Source organism: Plecotus auritus (assembly GCF_963455305.1).
Source record: "Plecotus auritus genome assembly, chromosome: 6".
Lineage (NCBI taxonomy): Eukaryota > Metazoa > Chordata > Mammalia > Chiroptera > Vespertilionidae > Plecotus > Plecotus auritus.
In genome coordinates, this window is record NC_137773.1 from 87,303,184 (window position 1) to 87,325,318 (window position 22,135).

At 44.2% G+C, this 22,135-nt stretch overlaps 1 protein-coding gene across 2 annotated transcripts in view; it reads left to right on the forward strand.

Moving 5' to 3' along the window:
• ADGRE1 (adhesion G protein-coupled receptor E1) overlaps nucleotides 1-6,067 on the forward strand; it is a 53,304-nt gene extending 47,237 nt beyond the window's left edge. The window contains exon 22 of one of the 2 annotated variants that reach the window (XM_080673862.1): nucleotides 4,020-6,067. In XM_080673862.1, the coding sequence (XP_080529988.1) occupies nucleotides 4,020-4,025 (6 nt within the window). In that variant the 3' untranslated portion in view covers nucleotides 4,026-6,067. The remainder of the gene's footprint in view (nucleotides 1-4,019) is intronic. The other variant, XM_080673861.1, reaches the window with a different exon arrangement.
• The last annotated feature ends 16,068 nt before the right edge of the window (nucleotides 6,068-22,135 follow it).

Sequence of the window (22,135 nt, forward strand, 5' to 3'; positions counted from 1 at the left end):
CATGCACCAGTGGGGTTCCTTGGCCTGGCCTGCATCCTCTCACAATTCAGGACCCCTCGGGGGATGTCAGACTGCTGGTTTCAGCCCAATCCCTGCAGGCCAAGCTGAGGGACCCCACCCATGCATGAATCCATGCACAGGGCCTCTAGTATGCATATAAGATCTTTGATTAATCTATTCCCACCCTCTCCCCTCCCCCTTTCCCTCTGAGATTTGTCAGTCTGTTCCATGTTTCCATTTCTGTGTGTTGAGCATCTGCCCCCTGGTGGTCATTGCGCATCATAGCTACTGGCCGAAAGGTTGCTTAGGCTCTTATATATATAGATATGCATTATATAATATATACTAGTGGCCCGGTGCATGAAATTCATGCACATTAAAAGGAAATTAATTAGAGGAAATATTTTAATATTGCTATTTGCCCTTTCTCTATAAAAGAAGTGTCAGCGATGAAAGAAAATTAGTAAAATGTATATGAAAATCTCCCTCCTGTCAGAGTCTGGGGTGCGCTGCAGGACCCAGAGTCAAGTCCCCACCCACCCGTGCACGCCTCAAAATCGCGCGAGACCCATACCTGGCTGGCCCCACCCCCGTCAAGCCCTGCTGGGTTGGGGGTGCAGCCTCAGGTCCCCCATCAAGCCCCGCCAGGTTGGGGGCGCGGCCTCAGGTCCCCCAGCCCTGGTGCAAGGGTGCGAGGGCATGACAATCATTTGCATATTAGCTTTTTATTATATGGGATTATGTATACATTATATATGTTGTATGCATTACATAATATGTATTGTGTAACATATATATATATAATATATATATATGGCTGGTTTTGCATTCTATTTTGAGCTAGTTATTACATCTGCCTGTTTCCCTCATTGATAATTATATATATAAAATATACCATTTAATTATATATAATAAAATTATACTGCAGTAATAAATATACATAAAATTATAATATAATATGTATAATTTTACATATATATGTATCCCACATATGTATACATGAATTATAATGCATATGTACATAATTTCACAAGTATTTAAATGAATGTGCAAATGGAGGTAAAATTGATTTTTCCACAGAATAATTTTGCTTTGCTGGCAGTTGTTTAAGACATAGAGCAGTATGCCCCGCACTCGCCGCTCCCTGCCGCCCCCCATCCTCCTCCTCCCTGTGCTGCCCAGCCGGAGCCCAGCCGTACAGCCACAGCCGTGGGCACTATGGGCTCCTGAAAGTGCACCTTTTAAAAGCAAGATGATTTATGCTAGCTCTAATGATGCCATTAAGAAGAAATTAGCCGGTATTAAACATGAGTGGCAAGTGAATGGCTTGGATGACATAAAGGGACCATTCAACACTTGGAGAGAAATTGGAAGGCAACGTGGTAATTTCACTTGAAGGAAAACCCTTATAAAATGACAGTCAAGTGCCATGTGGATCTTAAGGAGCTTCCCTTTCTCCAGCTCAGTCAATTGGAATAGTATTAGTTTTTTGTTTTTGTTTTTCCTCTTCCCGCTGGGTCCTTCCAACACAATGGATGAGGGAACTACCATTCATGTAAGCAGGCTGTCAGCGATTGCCATTAGACTGTTTAATACTGTTACTTTGATGTAGAACCCAAGGAATGCCTTCCCATGACATTGCAGCCAAAACAACTGGTTACATGTTCCCCTTGCAGCAAGCACCCCGCTGAATGTGATTGTCAATGTCACTAGCTTAGAGTACTTACTGCCAAGGGTAAGCTAATGGAATGCCTTGAAAGTATTACCCATTGGTCAGATGGTAAACTTTATTCAGTATTATTTATCGTTGCATTTGATTGCAGTTCTGTGAGGCTCCAGCATTCATACCCCTCGCCTGTTTTTGTGACATGACAGCACAGATATAACACTATGCATTGAAAGCACTTTTTTTTTTCTATTGACTGTAACTTCCCACCCTGAAAAGGAATCCCAATTAAGTTGTATTAATTCTGTCATCAACTTATCCTAGGAAGTCAGTGTTCATTCCTGTTACCTGCATATCTTCTGAAAAGAAGTAGCTGTTATTAATGCCCTTTTGTTTTTTATTGAGTGTACACTACTGAATAAGTGTAGGTAGGAATGTTATGTTTACCGTGTAAGTCTTGCAACGCTAAAGGTACTTTATCAGTCATGATGGCAATTTCTGTATAAAAGAGCCTTAATGGAACGTTGTTTTGAGATCAGACTCCCCACTCTCATAAAAATGGCCACTTTGCAATAAAAATTGTGGTATGTTTAAAAAAATACATATATACATACATATGTATACAGTTATATATAGTGATCCTATATATAACTCCCACATAGGGTCCCTCTGACAATGCATCGTTTTCTGTTGAAGCACACATTTTTGTCTGCACAACAAAGCTCATCCAATCTCATGCTATAAACACCATCTATTAGCAATGACCCCCAAATTTTAAATGTGCTGTCCAGCCCCCTGTCCTTAATTCTACACTCATATAACCAACCCCCTACCGATGCCCCCACTTAGATAGATGTCAGAAACGTAGCATGTTCCAAATGAGCTTCTGACCCTCCCACCACCCATTTGCCCTCTGTCTTGTCGCTCAGCATGAAGCCATGGAGTTATCCTTGACTCTGCGTTTCTTCTCACCCTCCACTTCCAACCCATCAGCAAACCCTGTTGACTCTTCCTCAAAATGTGTACAGAATCTGACTTCATTTCTCTCACTGTTTTTATTCTGGTCCAGGTTCTATGGTCTCTAACCAGGATTATGGAAATAGCCTCCTAAGGGGTCTTTCTGCTTCCCATGCCACCTTTTCCCTGCCCACCTTTGGCATGCTCTCCCTCTAGCAGCCAGAGGGCACTTGTGAACACAGGAGTCAGGTCACTTCCTTTCTCTGCCGACAGCACTCCTTGGCCCCCACCTTACTCAGAGTAAAAGCCGAAGCGCTCCAGATGGCCCACAAAGCCCTTTCTGCTCTGACTCTTTTTCTCCCCGACTTCACTCTGCTCCACCCATACTGGCCTGCTCGGGATTCTTCCAACATGCCAGGCTCACTTCCTCCTCAGGAACTTTGAATTGGAAGCTCACTGTCTTAGATGTTTCTTGTCCTGCTACCCACATGACCAACTCCTCCACTTCCCTCACCTCCTTCAAATCTTTATTTCAATCATTCCTTATCCGTGGAGTTCCTCGGACAACTCTATTTAGAACTTCCTCCTCTTCTTCTACCCTGGTGTTCATATTTTCCCTGCCCCTTTACCCTGATTTTTTTTTTTTTTGCATGGCACCCCACTCTCCAACATGCTATAGCTCCTTATTTATTTTATGATTGATGGTCTTCCATCCTCCACTAGAATGTTTCATTTTTTTCACTGATATATTACCAGCATGCGAAATAAGATCCAGTGGTTTAGTTAAATAGGGAATTGTTTTTCTTGCAAGAATAGAAGCCCAGAGTTAGGGGTTGCTGGTATTGGTTCTATTGCTTGGTAGTATTATAAAGGATCTAGACTCTTCCTAAATTGCCATTCCGCTGGCGGCTTGTTGGGTTTCCATCAAATTATTTTCATGGTTGCAAGATGACTGCCATAGCTCCAGCCATCATGACCACGGTCAAGGCAGGAAGAAGAGGGATGGGCAGAAGCAACAGTCTCCTTTCAGTCCTCTCCCTTTAACAGATTACAAAAGGTTTCCCAGGAACCCCCAGCGGATTTCCAGTTCACCTAAATGACCAGAACTGCATCACATGACCACTCATAGTTATAAAGGCATTTGATAAATCAATTACTTGGCTTGCTAGCTTAGAGAATGAGAGTTATCATTGGTGAAGAGTTTGAGAATAGCTCTTGAGTTTGCCAATGAGGCCTGCCATGCTAGGAATAATCACTATTAACATTTCAACGCGTATCCTTCTAATATTTGTTGCTGTATTATCTCTATATTTAGGAAATCTATTCCCCTTATAGATATGACCCCTGGAATTATATTTGTACTAATCCTGCTGCTGATTCTGATTTCTCTTCACAGGCTTAGAGCCTTTTCTTGCTTTTCCAATACGGTATGGAGCAACATTGGAGGAAAGCAGGTGTCTACAGGAGCCTGTCCCGAAATCTTCTCTTCCTGGCTTAATGCAAAAATACAAGATCACACCAGCTCAAGGATATCCTGGCGATACAGAGCGTGGATGGGTGGGCCATCTCCCCATCGTTTTGTGTTCTGGTGGGAAACGAGAGTTTCCGTTCCAGGTGACCATTTTACCTTCTGTGTTCTGCAAATCTTTGCCTTTCCAGAGTTTTGTGAAAATAACAGATCTCAGTGCAACGGCATGAGCAAGATGATCCGGCTACCATTTTGGTTTTTTCTTATGTTCATTGGCGTGTGGCTCCAACTGTACCTCTCTAACACCTACCACGTGCCTGACGTAGCACAATGCTCAGTAAAGGATTTGCCACTTGACGGGCTTACCCTTTGACAAACACTATTCCTACTTTCAAAGAAATGGTTGGTAAAACTGTAATGACAGTCCCAGGGGGCAAACAAAGCACAGAGACAGATAGGCTACTTTGACAGAAGCACTGGAGAGTTATGTAGGTAAGTAGGAGTGATTGGTGGAGCAGAACTCTAGCCTCTCGTGAAGGGGTTGAAGCACTTGATGACAACAGCCTTTGGAAAGTGTTTTGGTTTCTTGGGAGCTTTCAGAGAGCCAACATTTCCCTTCCTTCCAGGAACTTTTTCTGAGTTGGCCAGGATTTGCCCTGCTCACAAAGGTATCACTGTCCCACCTTGCTCTCCACACCCCATAAAGTCTGAAGTGCCGGGGAGAGAAGGAGATGGAAATTTTAACTGTAGAAATCCTCCCTTCAGTGGCCTCTCCAGTACCTCCCTACTCAAAGTGTAGTCCCTGGATCAGTATCACCTCATTAGAAAAGCTGGATCTCAGATCCCACCCCAGATCTGCACAGCCAGAACTTGAATTTTAACGAGATCTCCAGGGAATTTGTATTGTATCCCTGAATGAATATTCTAGAGTATGCTGGAATATTCTTCTGCTTGCCATGATGATAGTCAGAAAGGAAACATCTTGAGTTTAGGACTTCTACCTGCCATTCCCTCCTCATAGGACACCTTTCCTGAAAATTTGACAAATTTCTGCCCTCACTTTGAGTCTCAGCTTAGTCATCACTTCCACCAGGAAGCATGCGCTGAATCTGAAGTAGGATTAGATGGCACCTCTGTGTGTCCCCTAAGGCTCCATGCTTTTTAGCCCTGTATTAGAAGTTTTCTTTTTCTAGGGTGTTTCCAACATAGACTCCATGATTACAGAGGATTATACTTAGTAGAGTCTCCATAAACATAGGATGAATAAATGATTGCTCCCCATTTTGAAGGCAAGGAACCTGAGACTCTGAGAGGTTAAGTAACTTACTCAGCATCACACAGGTGGCTGAGCTGGATTTCGACCTCTTGACCATGGAGTTCTTCCCAACCTCTTGACCCTCTTCTTCTCCTTTGATCCTATAAACTCTTAGTTTGGGGATGCAGAGAAAAGATTAAATATTTACTTTGAGTCACCTTACTATTTAGGATTGAATTAGTTCAGTAATGATCACGTGTAAGACAATTAGATCATGAAACTTGATGGAGGCTCAGTCTTTGTTATTTGAGGCAGTGACAGCTTGGGAGGGGAGCTGGGACATCAGATCATTTATGATAGGTTGGCCTTGAATGCTTGGCTTTTCCCGAGTGTCCAGTGCAGAGGGGATAGTTGTAAGGGATATTGAAGCAAGAAATGGCCTGGTTCTTAACCATAGGCAACTGTGGTAGGTTGAGTGCATCAGTGGCCTCAAGAATGGTCTCCAACCGAAACCAGTTTGGCTCAGTGGATAGAGCGTCGGCCTGTGGACTGAAGGGTCCCAGGTTCGATTCCGGTCAAGGGCACGTACCTTGGTTGCGGGCACATCCCCAGTGGGAGGTGTGCAGGAGGCAGCTGATCGATGTTTCTTTCTCTCTCATCGATGTTTCTAACTCTCTGTCCCTCTCCCTTCCTCTTTGTAAAATATCAATAAAATATATTTTAAAAAAAAAAGAATGGTCTCCATCTCTCCATACCCCATTCCCTATAACTTTGTAACCACTCCCTGCTCTGCCTCTGGCTTGGCCTTGAAACTTGCTTTGGCCAATGAAATTTTAGCAAACAGGAGTCCAAAAGAGGTTTCAACACTGGATGTGCATTCCTTCTTGCCCTTTACATGACTGACCTCGCTTGCTTTTGCACTCCTGCCTCCACCATGAGTACGTGCCCAGGCTAACCTGCTGGAGGGATGTGAAAAACAAATGGAGGGTTCAACAATAAAGATTTTAAAAAAACAACACAAAAACAAGTGGAGGAGGGCTCAGTCATCCCATTATAGCAGCTGAGACTGTCCTTACCCAGCCACCTAGCCAGCTTGTAGCTGACTAGTCTCAGGAATGAGCCCAGCCAAAATCAGCACATGCCCACCCAGGGACTCAGGATCGACAATCAAGTATGGTTTTACGGCAGCATTTCAGGAGTGGTTTGCTTTTAAGCATTTCTGTGGCAATTGCTGACTGATAACAACCAACGGATTGCCAACATTTTGCATTTGATTGCAACAATTTGAGTACAAAGAAGGGTTTGAGTCTTCATTTCCTCTTAGCTATCAGGATGTGTAAATCTATATGCTTGAACAAAGTTCTTTCTGACACAAGGCTTTGTCTCTACCAGTGTTACATGTTGCTCTAAAACAGTTGCCCTCAGGGACCCTGTATTTCCTATGTAATTGAATAAAGCTGTGACCTCCACTGTAGGAATTTTTCTTTTTTCTTTTTTTTTTAATAAATCTTTATTGTTCAGATTATTACAGGTGTTCCTCTTTTTTCCCCCCCATAGCTCCCCTCCATTTGATTCCCCACCCCACCCCACCCCATGCCCTTACCCCCTGCCACTGTCTTCATCCATAGGTATAAGATTTTTGTCCAATCTCTTCCCGCACCCCTCACACCCCCTTCCCCCTGAGAATTGTCAGTCCACTCCCTTTCTATGTCCCTGATTCTATTATATTCACCAGTCCATTCTGTTCTTCAGATTTTTTATTCACTTGATTTTTAGATTCACTTGTTGGTAGGTATGTATTTGATGTCATTTTGTTGTTCATAATTTTTATCTTTACCTTTTTCTTCTTCTTCCTCTTCTTAAAGAATACCCTTCAGCATTTCATGTAATCTTGTTTTGGTGGTGATGAACTCCTTTAGCTTTTTCTTGTCTGTGAAGCTCTTTATCTGATCCTCAATTCTGAATGATAGCTTTGCTGGGTAGAGTAATCTTGGTTGTAGGTTCTTGCTATTCATCACTTTGAATATTTCTTGCCACTCCCTTCTGGCCTGCATAGTTTCTGTTGAGAAATCAGCCGACAGTCGGATGGGTACTCCCTTGTAGGTAACTAACCGTTTTTCTCTTGCTGCTTTCAAGATTCTCTCTTTGTCTTTTGCCCTTGGCATTTTAATTATGATGTGTCTTGGTGTGGTCCTCTTTGGATTCCTCTTGTATGGGATTCTGTGCGCTTCCTGGACTTGTAAGTCTATTTCTTTTACCAGGTAAGGAAAGTTTTCTGTCATTATTTCTTCTAATAGGTTTTCAATATCTTGCTCTTTCTCTTCTTCTGGCACCCCAAAAATTCGGATGTTGGTACTCTTAAAGTTGTCCCAGAGGCTCCTTACACTATCTTCATATTTTTGGATTCTTTTTTCTTTTTGTTTTTCTGGTTGGGTGTTTTTTGTTTCCTCATATCTCAGATCTTTGGTTTGATTCTTGGGGTCCTTTGATCTACAGTTGAATTTCTGTATATTCTTTATTTCAGACAGTGTATGCTTAATTTCTGACTGGTCCTTTTCCATTTTTTTGGCATTCTCATTAAGATCCTTAAAGGTCTCACTAAGTTCCTCAGAGGTTTTTAGAAGATTCTTGAGTAACCTTATAAATATGGTTCTGAACTCTATGTCGTCCAGTAGTTTGCTTTCCTCCATTTCTTTCATTCGTGACATGTTTCTTTGTCTCTGCATTTTGGCTGCTTCCCTGAGTTGATGGAGTGGCTTTGTGTGGTAGGTGACCTATAGAGGCCAGTAGCTCAGCCTCCCCAATCAAGAGCGTTCTGAGGAGGACGCTCTTGGTACACTCCCTTGTGGGCTGAGTGCAAAGTCTTGGTGTAGTTAAGCCTTGATTGCTGTTGGTACACTGGGAGGAATTGACCTCCAGGCCAATTGGCTGTGAGGACCCACTGTGTCTATAATGGAAGAACTGCTGCGCTGGAGACACGCTTATGGTGCAGGACTTGTTTCAGTGGGGCTTTGGTGCTCACTGAGTCTGCCTCTTGAATGTGTCACTTATGGATGTGAGGAGTTGAAACCTGGTGTCTCACACTGACCACTAGGTACACTGGCTCCTGGATCTCCAATGGGGTGCAGGTCAGCTACTGTCTGAGGCCACCCAGCAGGAGCTACAGCGAGAACTACAGTTTTCTCCTCTTTGCTTGGGGTTTGAAGGTTTTGGAGCTGTCTGACCAGAGCTGCAAGTTTGCTAGGTTAAGCTGCAATAGGACAGGCCATTCATATGCTAAAGCCGCTGCTTGGAGCTTGGGTGGGTTTGTAGATTGTGCAGGGCGGGGTCTCAGGGCGTGACTAGGCTAGGGCGTGGCAAACAGTGATGGCTGCCAGTTAGCCGGCTCTGTGTCTCCGACCGTGTCCCTGCCTCTCGCGCCCCAGTGCAGTAAACAATTATTCCTGCGCGCAGCCCTGCAAGCAAGCCACTCTCACTTTCCAACCTGATGGCAGACAGTCCAGCTTCTCCCCGTAGGAGTTTGGGTCCCCCGCGTCTCCCCAGAAACTGGAGTTCGGAGTAATCGGGAGCTTAGCTCCCTTCGGGTTGAAAAAAGCAGCGCTCCCAGTCGCCCGCCGCCAGCCTGATTTGCGCACCTCTGTACCTCAGCTTTTCAGCACTTGTGTACATCTCACTGCTCTTTTCTCTTTCCTTCTAATTGTAGAACTTCCACTCAGCCAGCTTTTCCGTGGTTCTGGGTGATAGACGTTTTGTCTTTTAGTTGTAGTTTTGAAATTGTTGTGTGAGGCAGCAGTTTAGGTGTTTACCTACACCGCCATCTTGGATCCTCGGAATTTTTCTTACTGTAACATCAAGCTACACTTGTTGAGTTCCCTTCCTCTGCAGTCTCACTTGCCTCCACTAGAAGGAGAAGAGACTCAGAATAAAAACTGCATGGTTCTCAAATTCCATAAATATGAAATAACTTTGCCCTCCTGTAATTCAAATAATTTACAGTATCCAAAAAATAGAGATCCATTCTCTCAAGTGATATTTTTTGACCACCTACAATGTGCCTCTTCCCCCTGAACAGCAAAATAATTGAAAAACTGAAAAGTAAGGATATTAGAATATAAAACATTATTCTAAATTTAAATATTTTATTTAACCTCCAAACCATAATTTATTAAAATTTGACTTCTTGGTTTGCTTGGAAGCAAACTCATCAATATTTTCAAAATCGCTCTGACTGGTTTGGCTCAGTGGATAGAGTGTCGGCCTGCGGACTCAAGGGTTCCAGGTTCAATTCCGGTCAAGGGCATGTACCTTGGTTGCAGGCACATCCCCAGTGGGAGGTGTGCAGGAGGCAGCTGATCGATGTTTCTCTCTCATCGATGTTTCTAACTCTCTCTCCCTCTCCCTTCCTGTCTGTAAAAAAAATCAATAAAAATATTAAAAAATAATAATATTTTCAAAATCAAGTTCTAGAAAAATATTAATCATTAAAAAAATACTTCCCCAACTGGTGTGGCTCAGTGGTTGAGTATCAACCTATGAACCAGAAGGGTCACAGTTCAATTCCTGGTCAGGGTACATGCCCAGGTTGTGTCCTTGGCAATCCTTGCTTATAATCTTTGATTATAGCCCTAGCTGGACTGGCTCAATGGATAGAGTGTCGGCCTGTGAACTGAAGGGTCCGGGTTCAATTCCAGTCAAGGGCACATGCTCGGGTTGCGGGCTTGATCCCCAGTAGGGGGAGTGCAGGAGGCAGCCAGTCAATGGTTCTCTCTCATCATTGATGTTCCTATCTCCGTCTCTGAAATAAAAATAAAAATGTATTAAAACACACACACACACACAAACACCACACTGATTATGGTAATAATCTAGTAGTCACATATGTCTATAGGTAGAGGGAAAATCATGACATAGTAGTGCCTGATGTCTCACGCCAAGTTGGAAGTTGCCCTGTGGGTGACCTACAATAGGCACGCCTATGTTATTTTGAAAGCTTTATTTTTCCACTCTAACTGGTTTGGCTCAGTGGATAGAGCATGGGCCTGCAGACTCAAGGGTCCAGGGTTCAATTCCGGTCAAGGGCATGTACCTTGGCTGCAGGCACATACCCAGTAGGGAGTGTGCAACAGGCAGCTGATTGATGTTTCTCTCTCATCGATGTTTCTTACTCTCTATCCCTCTCCCTTCCTCTCTGTAAAAAAATCAATAAAATATATTTAAAAAAAAAAGAAAGAAAGAAACTTTATTTTTCTCACTTGTCCCACTGAGAACATCTTTTCAACTCATCAAACCTTTGGAACTTCGTTGTTCCCCTGATGGTTGCATGGTAATCGATGGATCACATGTCATAATGTATTTAACCTGAGTTTGCATCGTTTCCAGCTTTTCAGTATTATGAACAATATTGTAACGAACATCTCTGAGGTACATTTTAAACATTCTATTTAGATACTCCTGATGTTACTGGTAGTTATCCGTGGGAGGAAGCTTACACGTCTCGATGTCTGGTTAAAGAAAAACAACTGCACAAATCGGTCAACTGTCAAAAAGTAAAACATTAGAAGTACAGTAATTTGGATATAACTTAAGATCTATGTGATTGATCCACGTCCCACGTGGTTCAGGGTTCGGGATCTGGAGAAGGGGCCGCACGCAAATGAAAGAGGTGAGACAAGAAATAATAATTTGGAAATATTGGGGGCCAGGCGGGCAAGCCCAATGCAAGAGAAAGGACTCCCGTTGGGCTCAGGCCTCTCCATCCTTTTTTTCAGTTTGGGATTCACCGATAGCCCTTAGGCAGGCAGTTTCCTGTAACAGACAGACTATCTTATCAGTAAGGATTTGCATGACTGTCTGGTGGGGAAGTTGCTTCAGCTGCCATGGTCTCCACTAAACAGTGGGTGCATAGCTCTGACCTTTGCAGGGCTCAAGGGTCACCAGCCTTCCGGGTTCCTTGTCCATACCTCTCTGCTAGTGAAGACAGTAGGCGCTTTCCCACAGATCTCATAGAAAAGCTTTCCACTGTGGGTTCTAAGTCATCTGGTTGCCTTCTGTCTTCAAATTTCTGGTCTGTTGTACCTAAAGGTATCAACCTTTTCTTTGTAATACTCAGCATGCTGGGCAATCAGATGTTCGTGTTTTGTCCCCAGCTTTCCCACGAGTTCCTTGACTGAGTTAGCTCTGTATGCCCATAACCTAGCAGAAGATTGGGTTCACTGATTAATTCAATAATATTTGTTAAATGAATGGCCAAGGAAAGAGAGTCAGAACAGGGCACTGTTTGAAGGATGACTCTCGGTTTTACAAAGACAGCCGTCATCGCTTAAAGACAGGCATCTGTTCTGAGAACTGTATCATTAGGTGATGTTGTCATTGTACAAACAGCACAGAGTGCACTTACACCGCCCTAGCTGGTCTGTGACCACCATTATACCTGCGGTTCATTGTTGGCCAAAACGTCATTATTATGCAGCGCATGGCTGATATGTCTTGTTTTTGCAGTCACCCAAATACTCTTGTTTAAGTTTCCACTAGCAGTGCTCCAGTAATTTCATTACAAACACTATTTCTAAAATGACAATAGGCAACTCAGGTCAGGTTCCTTGAAAGCAGAGGCTGCGACAAGGATTTTGTTGCCTATGACTTACTGAAGGAGTGCTCTGAGAAGAGAGAGAGTGACGAAAGCAGAAAGGGGTCAGAGAGGATCTGGGTTCTTCCTGATCCCAGGGTGAGCTCTGGAGCATGAACAGCATCTCAGCACCAGTCCCGTTTAGAGGCAAGGAGACCAGCCTTTTAATCCTCCTGCCAGTCAGTTATTGGCTGTGTGATGCCCTCATGGTGGGGAGGTGTTAACAGCTTCCATTTGGCCGAGACAACTTTTCTGTAGAAGGGACAGCTGGCCCCACTAGGGAATTAAGGATGGACATTAATAATACCCACTACAGTCCTGCCCCGTGTGCCTAAGTGGTTACAGTGCTGACCCACACACAAAAGGGTCTCAGGTTTGATTCCCTGTTAAGGGCATATACCTGGGTTGCAGGTTCGATCTCCGCCCTGGTCAGGGCATGTGCAGGAGGCAACCAATTGATGTGTCTCTCTCAACATCAATATTTCTCTTTCTCTCTCTCTCATTCCTCCTCCCCACCCCTCTCTCTCTTTTACTCTCTCTAAAAATCACAGGAAAAAATATCCTCAGGTGAGGATTAACAACAACAACAACAAATACTGACTGGGGCCTGTCTGGTGTTGCTCAGTGGTTGAGCCTTGACCTATGAACCTTAGAGGTGGCTGGTTTGGTTCCCGGTCGGGGCACATGCCTAGGTTGTGGGCTGGATCCCCAATAGTGGAAGTGCAGGAGGCAGCTGATTGATGATGTTTCTCTCTCATCGATGTTTCTATTTCTCTATCCCTCTCCCTTCCTCTCTCTCTAAAAATCAATAAAAACATATTTAAAAAATACCTACTTCATTGGCCCATCCCCACAACTATCTAATATGAAAAAAGTCTTATTGATCACTTAAATACTTGTTTGATGCTTATTGTAATGAGATTTTGAACTGCATTTAAAAAGTGTTTCAAATGATGCTGCAAATGTCTTAGACATTTGGGGAAAGCCTTCCTCTTACTAAAAGATCTTAAAGCTTTTATCCACTTAGCCTTATTGAACCTAGAATGCAATGGCTTTTATTTTTGAATATATGCCATTAATAAAGTGCTTTCATCTTTAAAAAAATTAAAAAGTGTCAGGAGATATTTCTAATGCTGATCTTGGGAGGAGCATGCCTTCTCTTTTGAAATTTTATAATGTACGACACCTAATAGTACTTGCCATTTCACCCCCTGAATAATACATCACTTCATAATCAATATTTGTTATATACCCATCTGTGCCCTTACTTCATGAATAATTCCCAATGTTGATAAAATTATCCATTGCATGGGTAATTTGAAACTCTCAACCTGCATCTGTCAGTGCTGCTGATATGGGCTGGCTTAGTTTACACAGCGAGGTTTTTGACCACAGGATCTCAGAATGTATTCTTTCCTCTTCCCTATTTCTCAGAAATATCTCACTTCAGGAGTTTGTGGGTGTTGCTGGGTTACTATCTGGTCTCTGCTCAGGGTCAGCTTCCACCATCCTTCTTTACATCATCATTCAAGCCCTTCACATGCCTTCTCCTCAAGTATCTGCCCAGCTCAGCACAGCAATCTCCATCCATGGCCAGGTCAAGTGCACTGAATGCTGAGATTCATCCTGACTGGTTCACACCATAGCATGGGGCTGCCATCGTCTCTTGGGCTCCCGAGCTGTTGTACTTGGGCATAGAGTCACCTCTGACTCATAAACACCACGGCGCCATCTCTCATTCTACCCGTTCACTTCAGGGACCTCCAAGTAGCCACGTAGGTCTGCTGGACATACTGTCCACCCGTCTGTTTTCTCTCTCTTTTCCTTCCAGTGGAATCTTCTCAAAATCTCCATGCATATCTACTCCTACAGGTTTGGGAGGTGGTACAAGGTGTATCCCAATTATTTGCCAGAGTGTTTAATTCTGTCTGGTCCAGCCCAAACACCAGTGACACATAGACCAGAAAACCCAGGAGGCTCGAAGATGTCACAAAGTCGTTTACTTATTCGTCCTACAAATATTTATTCAGTATCTACTCTAGAAACTGCGGCTGCGATGCTAAGCAAGTTGTACATTGTCTTTCCTGCCATGGAACTTGCATTCTCATGGTGGGGAGACCCAATAAACAAGTAATGAAGATCTAAGTGGGCTGGAAGTCTTCTGTGAACCCCTCCAAGTCCATGCAGATGATGCCTCGAATGCTGACATCTGATTATAACTATGAACTTTCTTGGGCTCTGGTTTCCAGGGCTTTTGACCAATGGGAAACACCAACAGGATATCAGAAAAAGGGAGGAGGGAAAGGTCTTAGTTCCCTCCCTGTGGGTTGCCGTGGACTGTCTGTCCCTTGAATGATGACTACAGCTTCATGATCTGGTGCTCCCAGTCTTAATAGTTACAATTCCTTACTTGTCCATTATGATGTTTTCTCAATAGCATGGCATGTAATTCCTAAACATCTTCAGCCTACCCTGTGATTTTATTTCTACATGAAATGAAAAGAAAATATAGAAAGCTTCGGTTATGAAATTTTGGGGATTAATATATGCATTTTTTCCATGAATTACAATACATCCTGCCCTTCCCACCGTCAACTTGAGTGTTGTAATAACTACATGATCACCACAGAGATAAAACAAAAGCCAATGTTGTCTGGATTTTATAGAAAACTATGTCTAGCAAGATCCATAGGTAAAGGGTAGGATTTTGCCCAAATCCAAACGGGTCAACCAAGTTCCTTGCTTAAGCCTGGATGGGATCAGTAGTTTACTTATTATTTCTTTATTTTTTATTAAGAGAAAAGTCACATAACATAAAATTCACCATTTTAACCATATAAAGTGTACAATCCAGTGACTTTTAGAATAGCCGAAGTGTGCAGCTTTGTTAAATAAAAAATTTAAATTTATTTTAAATTAAATTTATTGGAGTTACATTGGTTAATAACATTGTTTGATTTTCAGGTGTATAAGATTCTAATTTGACATCTTCGCCACATTTCTAGCCACTCCTCCTGTGAAATACCACTATTTCAAGGCATGGAAAGTTAGTTTGCTGAGAAACAACTGTTAAATGACTGGCAAAGAAGGGAGTGGCACTGATGTTTTGTGCTTGAGTTTCACAGTTTGGTGGAAGATGATATTTCCTTTTTTTTTTTTCTTCCCCGAAATGTGGCTTCCTCTTTTGTTACAGTTAATAAAACAGAATTGGCTTCTGTTTAGAATGGGTAGAGCTGGTGATAATGCTAGGGTATGTATTGGTTAGCTACTTGGCAAGAAACAGTTGGCCCAGACAAATGGGCTAAATGAAGATACTATTTATATAGTTGTGGACAGATAAAAGGTGTGTGGGGTGTTTCCATACCAGCAAGCAACTCTCCAACACCAGCAAGGTGTCCTATAATTCAACTCAGTTCTGCCACCATCTACCTGGAGACAACGTCCACAGGTTAAGGGTGCAGTCCCACAAGGCTGTCCCCCGCCCTGCCACTTCAGACACCAATCTCAAGTCTGGGTTGTCACCTGTGCTTCTGACATACTGGCTGTTGACTGGAGGTTCCCACAACTCCCTCCTTGAGTTCCATCAATTTGCTAGAGCAGAACTCAGATAAACATGTTACTTATTAGGTCACCAGTTTATTAGGAAAGTTTATATAGAACCCAGGAACCGCCAGATGGAAGGCCAGGTATGTGGGAAAGGGTGTAGAGCTTCCATGTCCTCTCCAGGCACCACTCTCTCCCTGTCTCCAGGTGCTCAGAACCTAGAGCCTTTCTGAGCCCTGTTCTGTTGGTTTTTATGGAGGCATCACTATATAGGCATGATTGATTACATCATTGGCCACTGATGAGTGATTCAATGTCTAGCCCATTGCCCCTCTGGTGAAATGGGGTGTGTGGGGTGGTGGTGGACTGAAAGTGCCCACCCTCTATTTGGTTCTTGGTTGGTTCCCCTGGCAGCCAGCCCCCATCCTTAGGTGTTTTCCAAAAGGCACCTCAGTAACAAAAGGCACCTCAGCTGTGGTGGAAAGGGACTTGTTACGAATAACCAGACACCTATTTCTCCTTTATGGCTCTGAAGGGATATCCAGAACTGAAGACAAAACCAAATACTCTAATAAAATATGCTCCCATTGATCTTATCACTCAGGAAAGTCCGAGGATTTTAGAAGCTCTGTGCCAGAAACCGAGCAAGACCAATGATCTATTTCTTATGATAAATTACAATCTCACAACAGGGCTGAAGGGAAGTGACAAAGGACGGTGGGCACCCTGGGAGCAGCAATGGTAGGTGGGGGAACGCTTATCAATCCTTGGCTTGAAGGGGCAAAGGGAGGGAGCAGTTATAGAAACCTAGAAAGGGCCTTAGCCTGTGACAGGAGAATCCAATCACCTGGGAAAGAAATACCCCATCTTTCTCTCTCCTCCAGTTCTCTTCTCTCCTTCTACGGCTACCATTGGTCAAACCCAGCTGAAGGCAGAGCAAAGGAGGGTCCTGATGGTGCAGTCTGGACAGGACAACTCCCAGTGCAAGCACAGGAGGAAGGAGAGAAGTTTCGTTACAATTGCCCACAGTGAATAGTTATATGCTTGATAAAGTTTGGGAGGTGGCCAAACCTCTGTTCCTCAGACTGAGCATTTTCTCCCTTGGTTTGTGAGACCAACTGGAATCCTGTGATGGTGACAACCTGCTGCTCTACCAAAGGAAGGTGAGGCACCTGAAGCAGGGATTAGAGAAGGAGGTCATCAACACCCCCCCTTGTCTGATGGCTTCTAGTTTTGTGAGTTTTCATTTGTTCATTGGCTCATGGGCCACTACACTATTTGCATGAATCCCCCATTGTGTCCAAACTCTCCAAGGGAGACATAAGCTGGAAGGATTGGTCAGTTAACATCCAATAGAGAGGATGGCCTTAAGGTAGACTTCTCTGCTGGGCCACCTCCTGGGCCCAATCAGCTGTGATTGGGAGTTGAAGTCATGTGATACCATGCCTGACAACATGTGTGCAAAGTACTCCTTCCACTCTACTTTGTCAACTGAAAAATAATATCGATTAGGTGTTTTGTCACCAAAAAGGAATTATTCAGGAAAAAGAATGGGTTGCAACCAGTGCATGCAGACATGGCAAGCCACATGCACACTCTGGCCTGTGTGCCGAGATGGAGGGGTATATATAGAAGGGAAAATAAAGTTAAGGGGAGGAGAAATTAGAACCACAGAGCTTTATTATAAACATAGAGTTCTTCCTGCAGTGTTCTCTCGGTTACGTTGCGAGAACTTCCATAAGCCCTAGTTCCTCCCATAAGCCCTCCTGACTAATTATCTTTGCTTCAAGTTCCAGTTAGTCTTTATCAACTTTGTGAAGTATATCAGTTAGCCTTGGCTGTGTAACAAATCACCCCCAAATTTCTTTTGCTTAAGACAACAGCTATATTATTTTGTTCATGATTTTTTTGGGTTGGCTAGACATTTCTTCTGATCTAGGCTAGCTTGGCTGGTCTCTGATGGGCTCTTTTCTGCATTTTTGGCCAGTTGGTGGGTTAACTGGTGGCTGGATGATCTTGCATGGCCTCACTCCTACATTTGGTGGTTGGCAGGTTGGCAACCAGAGTGCTGGATTATTGACCAGTGAGACTTGCTTCTCTTCCACAGGCTCTCTCCTTCTCCAGAAGGCAGTGTAGGCTCATTCACACAGTGATCTTCGGGTTTTAAGTGCAGCAAAAGAGGGCAAGCTTCAGTTTTGCAAGTACTTTTCAAATCTCTGTTTGTTGTTTCTTTGGCCAAAGCCAGCCACATGACCAAGTCTAGAGTCATCCTGGGAAGACTGCACATGAAGAAGGGGCATTCTGGCATCTGTTTGGGCTAGTAATCTGTCACATGCAGAATTAGGCTGTGAGCACGTGGGAGGCTCAGAATTTCAGGGGCTGTTGGTTTAGGCATTTCAGGTTAACATTCAGACTGTTCACTTCAGCTCAGCTAACAAGGGTAGGCTTAAACTCTCTTTCCTTTGCCATGCTAAAGAAACCCTTTGAGTATTATATGCAGCAAATACTTTGAGTCTGACACGGAGGGGCTGAGGACCAGCCCACCTACAGAGCTACCGCGTTTCCCCGAAAATAAAACATCCTCCGAAAATAAGACCTACTTACATGTTTCCTTCTGAGTGAAATATAAGGCATCCCCCGAAAATAAGGCCCCCAGGCTCTGTCTCAGAATGAAAATTAATTTACCTTAAACTGGTCTCTAGGGTCACCCCAACTGGTGTCTAGCAACCAGTGATGTTACATGGAGTCCTGACGTCACTGCTGTGTGGAGACGGAGCGGAGGTCAGAGTGAGCAGTGAGCGTGGGGCGGGAGAGAGGAGGAGACTTTCGCAGATGCGTGTAGAAGAACAGGAGGATTAGAGCAGACGGGATGCGGCTAAGGTGGTGAGTGCTGGTCTGTCTCTGGTGACACTACCTGATGCTTGCGGCTGCCTTCATGATGACTGAAGGTTCTCAGTCAGTGGCAGACCCTGCTCCAGCCCAGATTCAGGCCCCAGCAAGCCCAGTGACAGTCCCCAGGCAGGCCCCAGGGGGTAAATGTCTGATAAAGGGGTAAGGGGGATGTCTGGTGAAGGTGTTCAGTGGCACAGGGGTGGGGGGAGGGGGATCACTTAAAATGACACAGGAGGATCAGAAGGGACAATCAAAATGACACAGGAGGATCAGAGGGGACAATCAAAATGACACAGGAGGATCAGAGGGGACAATCAAAATGACACAGGAGGATCAAAAGGGGTTACTAAAATGGTAATCCCCCCTCTGATCCCCCCTGTGTCATTTTGAGTGATCCCCCTCCCCCCACCTTGATACCCCAATTCCTTTTTTTTTACCCCTAGAAATGAGCACAAAAAGAAAAAGCTACTCCGTGGAGTACAAGAAAGGAATAGTGGAAGACTCTTGGGGCCAAAATCTTACTGCTTTCTGCAAAGAGAAGATGTTGAGTATCCGATTGGTCCGAAAATGGCAAGCAGAGTATGGTAACCTCATTGAACAAGTGGACAAGGAAAATGCTAAAAAGCGCAAGTGTGGATCAGGTCGGCAACCATTATTTTCCGAGCTGGAAGACCTGATCTGTGAATGGGTTGTTGACAGGAGAGCAAAGGCTTTGGTTGTGAATAGGGCTCAGATTCAAGATTTTGCCCTTGCAATGGCACCACAGTTTGACATAGCCCCCAAAGACTTCAAAGCATCACAACACTGGCTGGATAATTTCCTTCAGCGAAGTGAACTGTCTTTAAGAAGATCTACAACATTGTTTAGGTTGGAAGATACTCAAGTTATTAAGCGAGCACTTGCATTCAAGTCCTTTATTGATGATGCTGACTTCTCTAAATACAATCTTTCCAACATGTTTGCTATGGATGAAACTGCAGTGTTTATGGGCCAATCATCTCAAACAACAATTGAACAGCGGGGTGCCTCCTTAGTGTACATTCCCTCCACTGCTTATGAAAGTTCACGTGTTTCCTGTATTTTGGCAATTCGTCTGGATGGCACTAAAATCCCACCTTTAATCATTTCTCGTGTTTCCTGTATTTTGGCAATTCGTCTGGATGGCACTAAAATCCCACCTTTAATCATTTCTAAAGGCAAGAAGGAAAAGATTGAACGTGTTTTGGGCATTTTTATTCTTAAAACTGAAAAAGCCTGGGCCACACAAGCAGTTATAAGGAAGTGGGTCGATTTAATGCTGCCGCTTGTTATGCGAGGGAGCCAAAGAGGTCTGCTAGTCTGGGATGCAGCCAGCACTCACCGCGCTAAAGACATGAAGACATTTCTTCACGAAAGAAAAATAGATCAGATAATGATTCCCGCAGGAATGACGGCCTATCTCCAGACTCTTTTTTTTTTTTTCTATTTTTCTTTTTTTTTTTTTTAAATAAATCTTTATTCAGATTATTACAATTATTTCTCCTTTTTTCCCCCATAGTTCCCCTCCAGCCATTTCCCACCCCACCTTCTGCCCTTACCTACCCCCCACTGTCCTCATTCATAGGTGTATGATTTTTGTCCAGTCTCTTTATGAACCCCCCCATACCCCTTTCCCCCTGAGAATTATCAGTCCACTCCCTTTCTATGCCCCTGATTCTATTGTATTCACCAGATTATTCTGTTCCTCAGGTTTTTAATTCACTTGATTTTTAGGTTCACTTGTTGATAGATATGTATTTGTTGTTCATAATTTTTATCTTTCCTTTTTTCTTCTTCCTCTTCTTTAAGAATACCTTTCAGCATTTCATATAATACTGGTTTGGTGGTGATGAACTCCTTTAGCTTTTTCTTGTCTGTGAAACTCTTTATCTGCCCTTCAATTCTGAATGATAGCTTTGCTGGGTAGAGTAATCTTGGTTGTAGGTTCTTGCTATTCATCACATTGAAAATTTCTTGCCACTCCCGTCTGGCCTGCATAGTTTCCGTTGAAAAGTCAGCTGACAGTCGTATGGGTGCTCCCCTGTAGGTAACTAACTGTTTTTCTCTTGCTGCTTTTAATATTCTCTCTTTGTCTTTTGCTCTTGGCATTTTAATTATGATGTGTCTTGGTGTAGTCCTCTTTGGATTCCTTTTGTTTGGGGTTCTGTGGGCTTCCTGGACTTGTAAGTCTATTTCTTTCACCAGGTGGGGGAAGTTTTCGGTCATTATTTCTTCAAATAGGTTTTCAGTATTTTGCTCTCTCTCTTCTTCTGGCACCCCCATAATTCTGATGTTGGTACGCTTGAAGTTGTCCCAGAGTCTTCTTACATTATCTTCAACTTTTTGGATTTTTTTTTTTTTGCTTTTTGCTTTTTCGGTTGAGTGTTTTTTGCTTCTTTGTATTTCAATTCTTTGACTTGATTTTTGTGTTCCTCTTGTCTGTTTTTGGGTCTCTGTATAATATTTTTTATTTCAGTCAGTGTATGTTTAATTTCTAGTTGGTCCTTTTTCATCTCTTCGAGGGTCTCGTTATATTTATCGGCCTTTTCTAGGATATTCTTAAAAAGCCTTATAACCGTGGTTTTGAATTCTATATCCAGTCGTTTGTTTTCCTCCATTTCTTTCGTTTGTGATCTGATTCTTAGACTCCGCATTTTCACTGCTTCCCTGAGTTGGTAGATTTGTGTGCTAGGTTTCCAATTTGGCCCAGTGGGTCTGCCTCCCCAGTTAACCTGAGGTGGACACTCTTGGTGCACCCCTTTGTGGACTGTGTGTACAGCCTTGTTGTAATTAAGTCTTTATTGTTGTTGGTATCACTGGGAAGAATTGACCTCCAGGCCAGTTGGCTGTAAGGATCAGCTGTGTCTATGCTGGGAGAAGTCCGGTGCTGGAGACAGCCTTATAGGATTAGACTTGCCAAATTGCAATAGCCTCTGTGCTCAGCTTGGATGGGGTGGAGTCTCAGTCTTGGCTTCCCATCAGCCTTGCCCTTGCTAGCACGTGTGTGCCTTCAGTCCTCTGCCTTCCCGGCTCCCGATTCTCCGCCCGAGAGTCCAGACTCCCCCCACAAGAGCGTGGGTCTCCGGGGGCTCGCCTGGAACTGGGGTTCACTGCAGTCAGAACTGGGGCTCACTTCAGTCAGAACTGGTGTTCAGTGCCGTCAGGAGCCTCTGACTCCCTTCTGCTAGGGAAAGCCTGTGGCAGCCTCCGCAGCCTTTGTGCACACTGGCGCGAGCGGACTTTCAGTCTTCCGCCTTCCCCGGCTCCCGAGTCTCCGCCCGAGAGTCCAGACTCCCCCCCACAAGAGCGTGGGTCCCCGGGGGCTCGCCTGGAACTGGGGTTCACTGCAGTCAGAACTGGGGCTCACTTCAGTCAGAACTGGGGTTTTGTGCCGTCAGGAGCCTCTCACTCCCTTCCGCTAGGGAAAGCCTGTGGCAGCCTCCCGCAGCCTTTGTGCGCACTGGCGCGAGCGGACTTTCAGTCTTCCGCCTTCCCCGGCTCCCGAGTCTCCGCCCGAGAGTCCAGACTCCCCCCACAAGAGCGTGGGTCCCCAGGGGCTCGCCCGGAATAGGTGTTCAGTGCAGTCAGAACTGGGGTTCAATGCGGTCGGGGGCTCCCTTCCCCCTTCCGCCAGAGAAAGCCAGCCAGGCACTCCGCCGCCCTTCCTCTCTGCGCGCACAAAGACCCTTTGCCGTACCTCCAATTCTCTGT